The 11,348-nt window shown below is 43.6% G+C and overlaps 1 protein-coding gene across 1 annotated transcript in view; it reads right to left on the bottom strand.

Moving 5' to 3' along the window:
• The window catches only part of AFF1 (AF4/FMR2 family member 1), a 46,011-nt gene extending 36,101 nt beyond the window's left edge, over nucleotides 1-9,910 (bottom strand). Inside the window, exons 1-3 of the mRNA XM_017744112.1 lie at nucleotides 9,825-9,910; nucleotides 9,543-9,663; nucleotides 8,036-9,034 (exon numbers count right to left, since the gene is read on the bottom strand). Of these exons, the coding sequence (XP_017599601.1) occupies nucleotides 8,036-9,034; nucleotides 9,543-9,663; nucleotides 9,825-9,910 (1,206 nt within the window). The remainder of the gene's footprint in view (nucleotides 1-8,035; nucleotides 9,035-9,542; nucleotides 9,664-9,824) is intronic.
• Nucleotides 9,911-11,348: the final 1,438 nt, after the last annotated feature.

Consider the following 11,348-nt stretch of genomic DNA (forward strand, 5'->3'; position numbering starts at 1 on the left):
CATGTGCACCACAGAAGGCTCCGAGGAAATAAATGTCTAAGGAAATGTCTAAGGGAAGGGTAGGACATACCCAAGGGGCTACTGCTACCATAGCAAACACAGAAATAAATACCACACTGCTTCTCCTCTTGCTTTCATTATGGAAAAGTGTGCAGTATTACTGTGGTAACACGAATACTGTATTAGCAAAGAGGGGCAGGAATGGAGCTGATCCTGCTCCACAGTACAGCATACCAAGGAGGCAAGGGGTGTCCTCTGCACTGGTAAAGCACAGATGGCATTCCTTCAGCACACCCAGCCAAGGATTAACAAAGCAAAACTGCAAAGAGACAAGCAACGTGTGACAGCCAAAGAGCACCTTCAGTAAAATGCCTGCTTCAAGTGAAAACATTCAGGCTGAATGCACCATACCCGTCACCTTTAGAGAACAGATGGTGTCCAGCCAAGTCTGAATTACAACTTGGTCTGAACAGCAATCAGCTGACAGGCTGATGAAAGAAACCAAAGTATTCCTTGTATGATGAGGACTAGGTTGGTTGGATCTGAATCTAACATGACTGTTTCCTGTTACGTGAATTCACCCTACATCTTCCCAAACCTATAGCATTCTTCATAAGCCACTGCTATTCAAAACACAACATGCATAAGTCGTATTTTAAAAAACTAATGTTCTTAAACCAAGTTACAAAAATACAAGCTTTAGAAGAAATAGATACCACCCAGTGTTAATAAGGAATCGTTCCACACATTGCTTATTTTACAACAAACTTGTAAAATGCTCAGTCACTCTGCCAGTGTGCTCATTCTAGAGACACAGAAAAATACTTGTAAACACATACAGCAGTTAACCTTAAAAATAATGGGGAAGTGCTCACTCACTTCTCCCTCTTGGGGTGCTTTCGATTCAATAGTGTATTAAAACAAATTCTTGAATTTGGGCTCTGATTCAAGGTAAATAAATTCTCTTAAAATTATCCTAATACAGATACTGAACTCTCTCATCTCCCAAGAAACAGAAAAAAATAAGTATTCCTATGTTATTGCTATTCTTTCTAACTTCAAGCAGTAAAAAAGATCTGAAAATTTTAAGTAGGTTTTTGGGGGGTTTTTTAATGGTCAAATTTTTCTTTTGACTTAGTGAAGCATTACAATCCAGCCAAGATAACATTTCTGACTGTGGCATAACCTAAGCTGTACAGTAATGTCTTGAATAGCAAAAGTTACTATTTCTCTTCAAAGGAAAGTGCACTTTTGAACGAGTCACCCAAACTGGAGTTTCTGTAAGTAATGCAAGTTTAGGTCAAGTTTCATAACTGGTTAAAAATTATTCCACAAGCTAAGTACTATTGAGCTTTATTTCCTTAGCAGCAAAAGCAAACATCACCCTTGTTCCTTCCTCCTTTGATTCCAGAAAAGCTCCATCTGAAGAAAAGGCAGAAAGGCCAAAGTTGTTAAATTCAGTATCCTGGAAAAGAGGGGCTTATAGAAGGCAGTAGTGTCTTTTATTAGATGAAGGTGGCTGTAGGAAAGGGAGGGGACAGAGGACACTTGCCAGCATCCAGCCCTTGCTGGGTCTGAAACAAGCACAAAGTGATGTCAGCTGCAGTTTGTCTCCCTGTGGCTGGGTACATGCAAAGGCAGCTGGGCTGATGGCAGAGCCTCTCTGGGAAGTGCACCCAGGCTTTTTGCTTGGAGCGTGATAGACTGCCAAGATCATGTCTCCCACTATTTGATACACCTGACTGCATGCATAAAGAGCGCCTCGGTATCTAATGACATTTATGTTCCATTTGACCAATGGAACAAATTGGCAAGAAAACATAACACTGCTACAGCAGTTAAGAGGAGAAATTGGTGTGTTGAAAAGCAGGAGATCAAAAAGTTAGGAGTATCACCTTTTCCAACAGGGAATTAAAATATTCTGCTGCTTAAAATAATTAAGCACTATTTTATTGTCTAGGTAATAAATGCTCATCATTATGAAGATGAAAACTGGCATCTAGAGCTTGGGAGGGAGAAGGATATTAAAGATAATTCAGACAGTGACATTGTTAGACATCAGAGAAAATTAAAAATGAGACCTGAAACTTCAAGGCACACAATAATGACAGGCATTTACTTGTGTAAGAGAGGCATAACTTACAGACACTTATAGAAAAACAGACTGCACTGAGTAGTGTGCCAGGGCAAGAACACCACTACTTACTGAATTCATTTCAAAAATTACCATATTACTGTAGTCAAGCTTCAGTGAGCTCTGGCAATCTCATGCCCTACGCAGGAACATTGGGAAGCCCTTCTCGATGTAGGACTGTACCAGCTCATACAAACAGCAGGAAAACTCTTCTCCCCTTAATGCTGCTGCTCACTGAAAACCAGAGAGCTGACCAACACCTCAGTGAGGCACCTTCCTGCTGCAGGACCCACATGGGGCAAGAGCACCGTGACCAGTGCCCAAGAAGCAAAAGCAGTACCACCAGACTTGTCATAACCCTCATCACTGTGCTGATCCAGACTATTCCTATGGAGCATCCTTAAGCTGCAAAATGCCACTTCCACTGATGTTCACTGGTAGCTAGTAAAAAACTATCCCATGAAGTAAGAAATACAACACAAAGCACATGCTAAACATTTCTGCACATTTAAACAAAGCAAAGAATCAGATCAAAGTCCAGGAGGTGCTCAAAGTAGCCTTAGGAGAGTGTTAATGTGATGACTAATGCAGGAAGATAAATCTTGTGTTTCATTCCTGAAAATACATCTCTTGAACAAGACACCAGAATCTACAGCCAAAAGAATTCGGAGACTTGAAACAGGCAGATTCACTCTCCGAGGAAACATCTCCAGTGGCATTCAGGCTGGCACTTAGCTATGAAGTGCTGCTTGGTCAGGAAGGAGCACAACCACACACAGGTGTTTTAAGACTTGCCTTGTTTATAAGCTCTTTCATCCTTCAGTAACTAGAGAAGTTAACTCCATTTACACGAAGCAGCCTGCAATTATTACAAGATTCACTGAAAACACCCCCCTCTCCCTGCCAGCCTATCCCTGAGCAACCTGTTTCCAGTCAGATGCGAAAGCCAGACCCAGACATGGCCTCCACTGGACTTCACGGGGCTGGGTGCCTGCCTGGGTTTCACCTTGTCCCGCTGAAGCCATCTGCTGACCCCACCCTGGCACCAGCTGTGTGCTGCACTTACCTCTGTGAACATGTCTTACTGCCTTCCCACATGGCAGGGCAGATTTCCTGTTTTCATACATTCCCTTGTCAGCCCTAATCAGTGTCAATAGGTTATGGTGTCTTTTGTGCTGGCGGCGTCAGCCCTGACAGGAAAGAACTTTTAATCTCTTCCCTCGCACTGAGCCATGAGAAGCTGCAGGCGCTCCCAGGCATAACTCCCTTGGCTCCTCTCCGAAAAATTCTCTCAAGCACTCGGTTGCTTAGCAATATTTGCCTTCCCCCTGTATGGTTCAAATTGGCAACATCTGTCCCTTTGGCACTTTCCACTCATGCAAGAAACGGTGCGGAGAGTTTAAAAAATCTACAGAGAGGTTGGTGGAGGATGTTTCGTGTGAGCCGTCAGAGCTGCTTTGGCATTTTATTGCTGGTTTATTTCCAGCCTGGATAGGATGCATGGCTTCTTCCAAAGGAGAGGCACACAAGGGAAAAACCTCTTTTGCATCCTGTGGGACTCACCTATTAAATCAAATACAAGTAGCTTTTTCTGTTTACATAACTACACCCTCATGCTCTGGCCTGGTTTAGCTGAAAAAACCCAAACAAAACACAGCACTGACATAATTCTTTCCTGTCAACTGGGATTGACTGTGATTTCTCCTAAGATATTGCATGCTCATCAAGTGAGAGAAAACAAGAGAAGCCAACATGTGTTTATGCATTTAAAAATGCAAAAGCTGTGTGCAATCCTGACCTCATAACCACTAGTCAAACCCCCAAACTGCCTGTGGTCCATGCAACCATCCCAAGAGGCACTGATTAAGGTCATTGCCTCTGGATGTACCTGCAACCCAGTGAATGAGGGGAAAAAGAAACTAAAATAATGTAAGAGCATTAAAAGTACCAACTGCTTTCACTTCTGAGAGCCAAAAGGGAATATGGAGAAGACCCAAGTAAAAGGATACATCTTTGGACACCTGGTATGACAAGAAGCAGCAGAGAATCCCACAGTAAACCTTCCTCTGGCTGCAGTTCAGTTTAACTCACACCACAATGCCCAAGGGTTCTGGAAAGGCCTTGGATGGCACAGCTTTGGATATTTACATGCAAGTTGTTAGGGATGCTTACCAAAAATGAGATAGCTCAGTTTCAGCTCTTATGGTGAAGTTGAGGTTTACTTTTTTTGCCTTTAAAACTTTTCTTACCCGAAACAGTCAGAAAAAGTAACAATTCTCATTCACGTTTGATCTCCTTCTTTAGCAGTCACACGCCAGCAACAGGACGAATTGACACAATGCCTGTGGTGAAGCATGGAAACCCTTCTCCAATCACCTAAGGCACTTCTGATTATAAAAAGGGCAGCAGAGGAGACACAGAAGTAACACCTTGTTACCTGCCTTGGCGCAAAGCAAGGAAAAAAAATAGCCAAAAAACGGAATACGAGGGGTGAGGGGGAAAACTCCAAACAAAACACAAGCTCCCTTCTATTCAGTAAATGAGAAATACATATAGGATTAGCAGAAAGATGACAACAATAGCTTAAATCCTAACTTACATGAATGAATACTGTGCATTCATTACATAAGGCCAACAGTGCTACATATGTCTTTAAAGATTTTCATTTTGAAAGGATGCAGGATTAAAACAATACATTTATTTCTACTTTACAGGATTCACCTGTCTGACAACTCCTGCCAGTAGAAAAAACTCAGGTGCCATAAAGAGAAGTCCAGTGAAAAATTATGTATCTAGAATGGACTTTCTATATTTGCCATCCAAACTTTTTCATAGCTATTTAGTAATTATTATTTACTATACATCAACCATGTTTTAATTGGTGACCATTGATAAATGTTTACTGAGGAAAACACAGCCCAATGACAGCAATTTGAACACAGAGGTCTTTGTGTGCACCCTGTGCTTCAAAGATAATACAGTGTTACCAAAAAGACTTAACATATCTGGGCTGCTTCATTGTTGCTTGTTGTTGTTTCCGTGTTTTAAATTGGCTGTTTCCCTATTTGCTTCCCCGTTCACAGGCAGAAGAGTCCAATGAGGCCTCATTATGCAAGGTAAAAGGAGCTATGCCTTAACATACACAAAATTTTGGGGAAAACAAAGCCAAATCTTCAGTGAACTTAAAGGGCCATACATTCCTCCATACACTATGACCTTAATAATGCTTGAGGATTTATAAACACTCTTCCTTGAAACAGCCTCGCTGCTTCTTGCCCTGCTGTCAAGCTGATTCCCTTTCACACATCACAGTCTGTGTCAATGGAGGCAATACAAGGGTCTCTGTTGGTGCTGCAGCTCTCCTAGAGACATGGAGAGAGAGAATGGCTTTAAAAGCATCTTTGTTTAGGTGCTGAGGAAGAGGTAAAACCTGGCACCTTCTCTCATGAAGAGAAGGGATACATCTAAGCTTCTTCATGTGTGCTATATTTTCAAACTTTCTCACAACAAATTTGGAAAGATGCCTTAAATGGACAGTGATGACATTTGAAAGTGAAGGATTTGGGGAAGAGGGGAAGGAGCTGTTCAGTGTCTCTGAATGCAAAGTAAGACACTGCACTGCTACACACTCTGGATTCACTCACTCTGCAGTGAAACTGTGTGTCTATTCGGGCTGGAAGGCTGAACTTTTCAGTGTTCCCATGAGCAGAAGCTGTCAATAATGAATCTACAGCTGCAGGTGAAACACGCCTTAGAAATTCAATTAACCAGAACACATGTGGTTCAGGAAATGGCTTTCCTAAGTCATGTCAAGGGAGATCACAGGAAAAACTGTATTTGGCATGTGGCCCTTCAGGAAACTGGGGCCAAACAGTTCAGGGAAGAAGAGGGAAGAACAGCAGAGCTTCTTCTGGTCTAAACCTATTCACTGTCAGGGTCATTGCAGGGCAGGAGCCTCCCTGCGGTTCCTGTTTCACCAAAAACTAAAGACGACCTTTCATCAGCCAACAGACCCCCAATCAGGCTCTCTTGTACTGTACATCTAGCACACAGGCCATATATCCACTGGTGCAACCTCACTGTTTCTTCCTCTTCTCCAGGCTTCAGCACTGGAGGGCTCTATTATCAAATAGATGTTTATCACTGAGACCAAACAGAAATTAGCAAACATGACAATGACAAGACTGAAAAAAGCAGAAATTGAAGTAATGTGTTTCTCATTAGAGCTTACAGAGCCATTATCCAAAATGCCTGTGCTCCTCCCTGCCTATGCACAGAAAACTGTCAGGGGCCACAGCCTAAAGATCCCTTCTGCAAAGGAGGATCATTTAGCATATTCACAAAAAAGGTTCCTCTATCAGCTTCAAAAGGGACTAAGCATATAATTAAAATCCAGGTCCTGGTTTGTGCAAAACCATTTCTCTTATTATCTTCAATTCCCTTTTTATTGTGTTCTTCCTTTGCTACAGATCTAACAGAAGGAGCATGAGCAATGCTACTCCTGCACTGGCAATGGTAGGATTTTCATGGGCATTTGGACTCAGACTCACATGCTCAACAGAAAGTGAGAAAAAGGTTTCATTCAGCACACAGAGTCATAGCTAATGCTGCCCTATCAAAATTCATATTAAACCAGAGATACATGAGATGACAGAATAAGTATGGGGATGGGAAAAGAGATAAGACAATAATGCAGATGAGACAATAAGATAATGTAGAAGGTGATGCCCTGCACTGCTTTTTTTATCTCCCAGGAGTAAAATATCCAGGTAAACAAATAAGGTAATGTGGACCTCAGTGAACTTCCTGTTTTGAGGTGTGATGTGCAATGCCAAACCTACTTGGTAGCAAATAAAGTCTCTCAGCACGAAAGTATTTTCACAACTTCTCAACAATGTCATTTTGGCAGTTTCCTCTCATTTCCCACAAGATACTGCCCACAGCCATTCACAGCTGATCCACACCCTTTTCCATGAAAAGCAGACTAAATACTATTTGAAACAATCTCCATAGCTCACCTCACCCAGCTGCCTTAGGTCAGCACCATGGGATGCTACATCCCATAGGGCATAGCAAAAACCTCAGTGCTGAAGGATGAGCACAGTAAATCTCAAAATGTAGCAGGGGACCAAGTGCCTTTGAGCTCACAGGAGGCCAAGCCACGAGGCAGGCAGAGTCAGTGTGCTGCTCCCTTGGCACAGCTGAAACTGGGCTCGAAGGGCACAGGAAAAGGAGCTGCATTTGCTGAACAGCACATCTACAGTGCTGCTCCTCATCTCCCACTGCTTTACCAGGCTGGGCTTCTGCCTGCATCCCACATGACAAATCAGAGGTGGCCTTGGGTCAGGAAAAACTGATGGAGTACAACAAGGAAGCTTGCAGTATCAAGTCATACTTTCCTGTGGATCTACAGTGAGATTTTACAAACTTACAGAGGAGAATCCTTAGGTGTTCACAGTCCCTTATCACAAAGCCCAGGTGACCACAGAATTCACTGCATTGCTGGCTGTCCCAATATTCAGTGAGGATTTGGGGCCTCCACCCACCACCACTCAAAGTACTGACACTCTGCATCAACACTTTATCTTCTCATCGTATCATTTCCCCCTTCTTTTCAACAAGTCTTTGAGGAAAACAAAAATTATGGGCACAGAGGCAGGCTCGAACCATAAAACCTGCTGCAGCCTCACTGAGAAAACAATAGAAAAATCACAGGAAGTGTCACATTTTCACCATTCAAACAGGTATCTCACACCCAGGTGAACCTCAAAATGCACCTTCCAAACAGGGTAACACACACAGAGTCATCATTGCATCTGGCAGTCACTGCTGTTTGCTGACCTGCTCCTCCACAGCCAAACTTGCCCTGCTCGAACAGAGACCCCCAAAAATTGCACTCACCTCTATGGGCTCGGAAGGAGCTTCCAATTTGGATAGTTCAGCTTTGGCTTTTGCCTTCAAATCTGAGAGATCTTCATCGGTCTCTTCCTTGGGCTCAGAAGAGGTTTCCAACTTGGATAGTTCAGCTTTAACTTTTGCCTTCAAATCTGAGACATCTTCTTTGGGTCCTTCATGGTATTCCTCCAGGAGAGGTTTGAGCTCCAGGGATTCAAATGGTGCCTGATCTTGGCCATCCATGGGTCTGACATAGGCAGTTGGTTTCTGCTGCATTGCACTGGCTTTTGATGCCAAAGAAGGGGGAAAAGTCTGAGAGGAAGGCTGAGTGGTGCTGGTCAAGGTAACGACTGGGCTCTCCCAACTTTCCTTCTCCTGTGATCCTGTCACTAAGTCCTGTAATGATTTGGTTTGACTGTAGGTCGACCCATAACTTTTGCTGCTGTTCTGTGACCTGGAATTGATATGCTGGCTGGAATGTAGAGGTGACAGGGGTGCCACTGGAGAAGACAACAAACATGGCAGGAACGGGGAAAGCGCCAGAGGGGAGGCCTGCAGGCCATGAGCACGACCTTCCCCACTCCCAGGCTTGTCATTGTGGCTGTGGGGAATACCTGCCTGATTGTCCCGGCCACCACGGCCGTGCTCCTGACCGTGGCTCCGAGCGCTGGGTAAGCTGCGGCTCTTGGTGTGCAAAGCTGAAGGTGGTTCTGTTCCTGACTGTGCCTTTTGGTAGTGACTGGAGTGGCTTGGAGGACGAGGGGCTACAACCATGGGTCCCACGGGTGGACGGCGGTTCGGGTGCTGGAATGAAGATGGCAGTGTACGGATGGCCTTCTCAGGGAAGTATGGGTGATCAGGCTGTCCAGGGGGAAACAGAGGGGCAACACTCTTTGGAATCCCTATAAGGTTCTGACAGGATTTGTTGCTCATGAACTCCTTGACCTCCTCATAATTGCCCAGCATGTTCTGAATTCGGCTTGACAACTCATCTTCTTTATTAGTCTGCAACAGAAGAACAAAGAGGAGGATATTTCAAAAGCTCCCCAAGAGATCCAGCTCAGGAAGAGACATTCTTCAGGATTTTAACTTAATCACCACACATCACCATGAGTGGCAAGCTCATCTTGATCCTGCAATTCTCTCCAAAGCAGGCAGGACTGCTTGAGCCACTATCAGTTATTCCAACCTGAGCTTGGTGCACCTGCAGCCTCCAGGAGCACGAAAATCAGATCCATTTGTTATATAGCTGCAGGCAGACAGGCAGCCAAGCTGCTCCTGAGCACTCTCCCTCTAACTACAGGAGGACAGTCTAAAGTCCATACTGCTCCTGCACAACTGACAGAGATTCAAGCACATACTCTGAGGAAATAAAATTAAGCAGATGGGAAGATGTTGTGTTTGTATTTATCATGCTCAAGTCTGCTACACCCTATGTAGAGCCACAGCTCTCCTCTTCCACCCCAACCCTCCTTCCCCTCCTCTCTTCCCCCACCACAGCCCATACCAATACCTTGTAAGGTTCTGCAAAGAGGGGAGTCTTCTCAGAGAACTGTTTTTTGTCTTCCAGTGCCTCCTGACTCCGTCTCTCTTTTTCTCGAATCCGCAGCAAGTTTCTGTCCTCATTGCACAAGCTTTAGGAAAGAGAGAAATGAAGGACGATTAACATTGTACACCAGTGTTATCAGCAAGTATCTTCTTTGTACAGAAATCCTGGTTTTCAGACAATGGCATACATCCAGAATGAAAGTCATTTTGAAATCCACGGGATGGTTACAGCTAACAAATAAGTTACATCAAGAATTTGCTGCACAACACAGTAACGTGACACACGAGGTAGGTACGTGCATCCTTCTCAGTGATTTCTACTCCTGATACCATCCTTCAAAAAGAGTGGGGAAAAAAAAACTACCCATCCATTTCATTGTGAAACAAACTGAGAAGCAGTCAGTGGGGGTGATAAGCACACCAGCTGGCAAATCCACTTGCAACAATAAAGTGTGAAAAACTACTATTCTTGTTCTCCTCCAGACTTCCACCCCAACTCTTCAACCAGGAGTAAAAGAGAATCCATCATTTTGAAGGTGTTGCCACTTTCAAACAATGAACTTTGCCTACTTGGCAGTAAACAGGCTTGAAAGCTGCTCACAAGGAAACCCGTGTAGTTGCATTTAAGGCAATCGTGCGAACGTATTTAGAAAGGTCTCAGAAACCCAGAAAACACCAGGTAAAATCCCCCTGTTCCTCCTCAACCACATCTGCATGCACTCAATTCCACCAGCCCCACACCAAAGCACCAATAAACCTCTGTCACATGCACAGCAGAAAGACTTCGTGGAAAACCAGATACTTTAAACTACACCTTGCCTTTGAAATACTACTACAAAACAAAGGAATCTCTTCCTCTAATCTTTATAGACATTGGGGAAGAAAAAGCACGCAGGCATCTCTCTCCTGTCCTAATTCTACTCTACTGAACAGTCTACTATATACATACAATTCCTATATTCTTCTTCAAACATGCTAATTCTCAAGTGTCCCACTTTGCACGAGAAGAGCCTTGTCTTCCCCACCAGTGACATCTTCCCAAATGCTACACCAATAATCTGCTGCTGGAAGTTTAATCATCCCTAGAGGAGAGGCAGAGGACTGGCTTTGCTGTAGCAGTTACCCAAGAAGTCTGACTGCTGCAGAGGGGGTTTCCTGACTCAATGGGAGCTCTGGAAAACGATGCTGCCGGATGGCAAATTTCTATATATGGAACTGCAGTAAGGATATACTTGCACCACTAAGACAGAAAAACATATTCGGGGTTAGACTGTGCACATTTAGCATAGTTTCCACCTTTGCTAGTGCCGAACTGTTTCCAAATATAGCAAAAGAGAAGTGTCCAGTAATATCTATGTACCCTACTTCTGCAAACAATTTTAAATGTTCATAAAAGAAAAAAGAAGGAAACAGGAATCACAGACCACTGCTTCAGTAAATACATACAATCCTTCCATAATAAACTGTGTAATAGAACCATTTCCCCTGTGCATCTGATGTCATTTTGCATGCCAGCAATTTCCTATCTATAAGCAGTTAGTTGGGCAGTTGCCCTGTGTGTGCACCGGGACAGCTTTGTGCAGTCAGGTGTGGGAGACACCAACTGCAAAAAGCAAAAACTTAGGAATAATTATAAGGCAAGCTAGAAGTAACCTTAGCTATACTTACTATCCGAAATTGTATGCTTGCAAATGATTTTTTTAAGTGAATGTGTTTCACAAAAAGGCAGGGCACATATTATGACCCTGAAAATTGCTTTTTACTAAAACAT

This window comes from Corvus brachyrhynchos, unplaced genomic scaffold (genome assembly GCF_000691975.1).
Source record: "Corvus brachyrhynchos isolate BGI_N302 unplaced genomic scaffold, ASM69197v1 scaffold229, whole genome shotgun sequence".
Classification (NCBI taxonomy): domain Eukaryota; kingdom Metazoa; phylum Chordata; class Aves; order Passeriformes; family Corvidae; genus Corvus; species Corvus brachyrhynchos.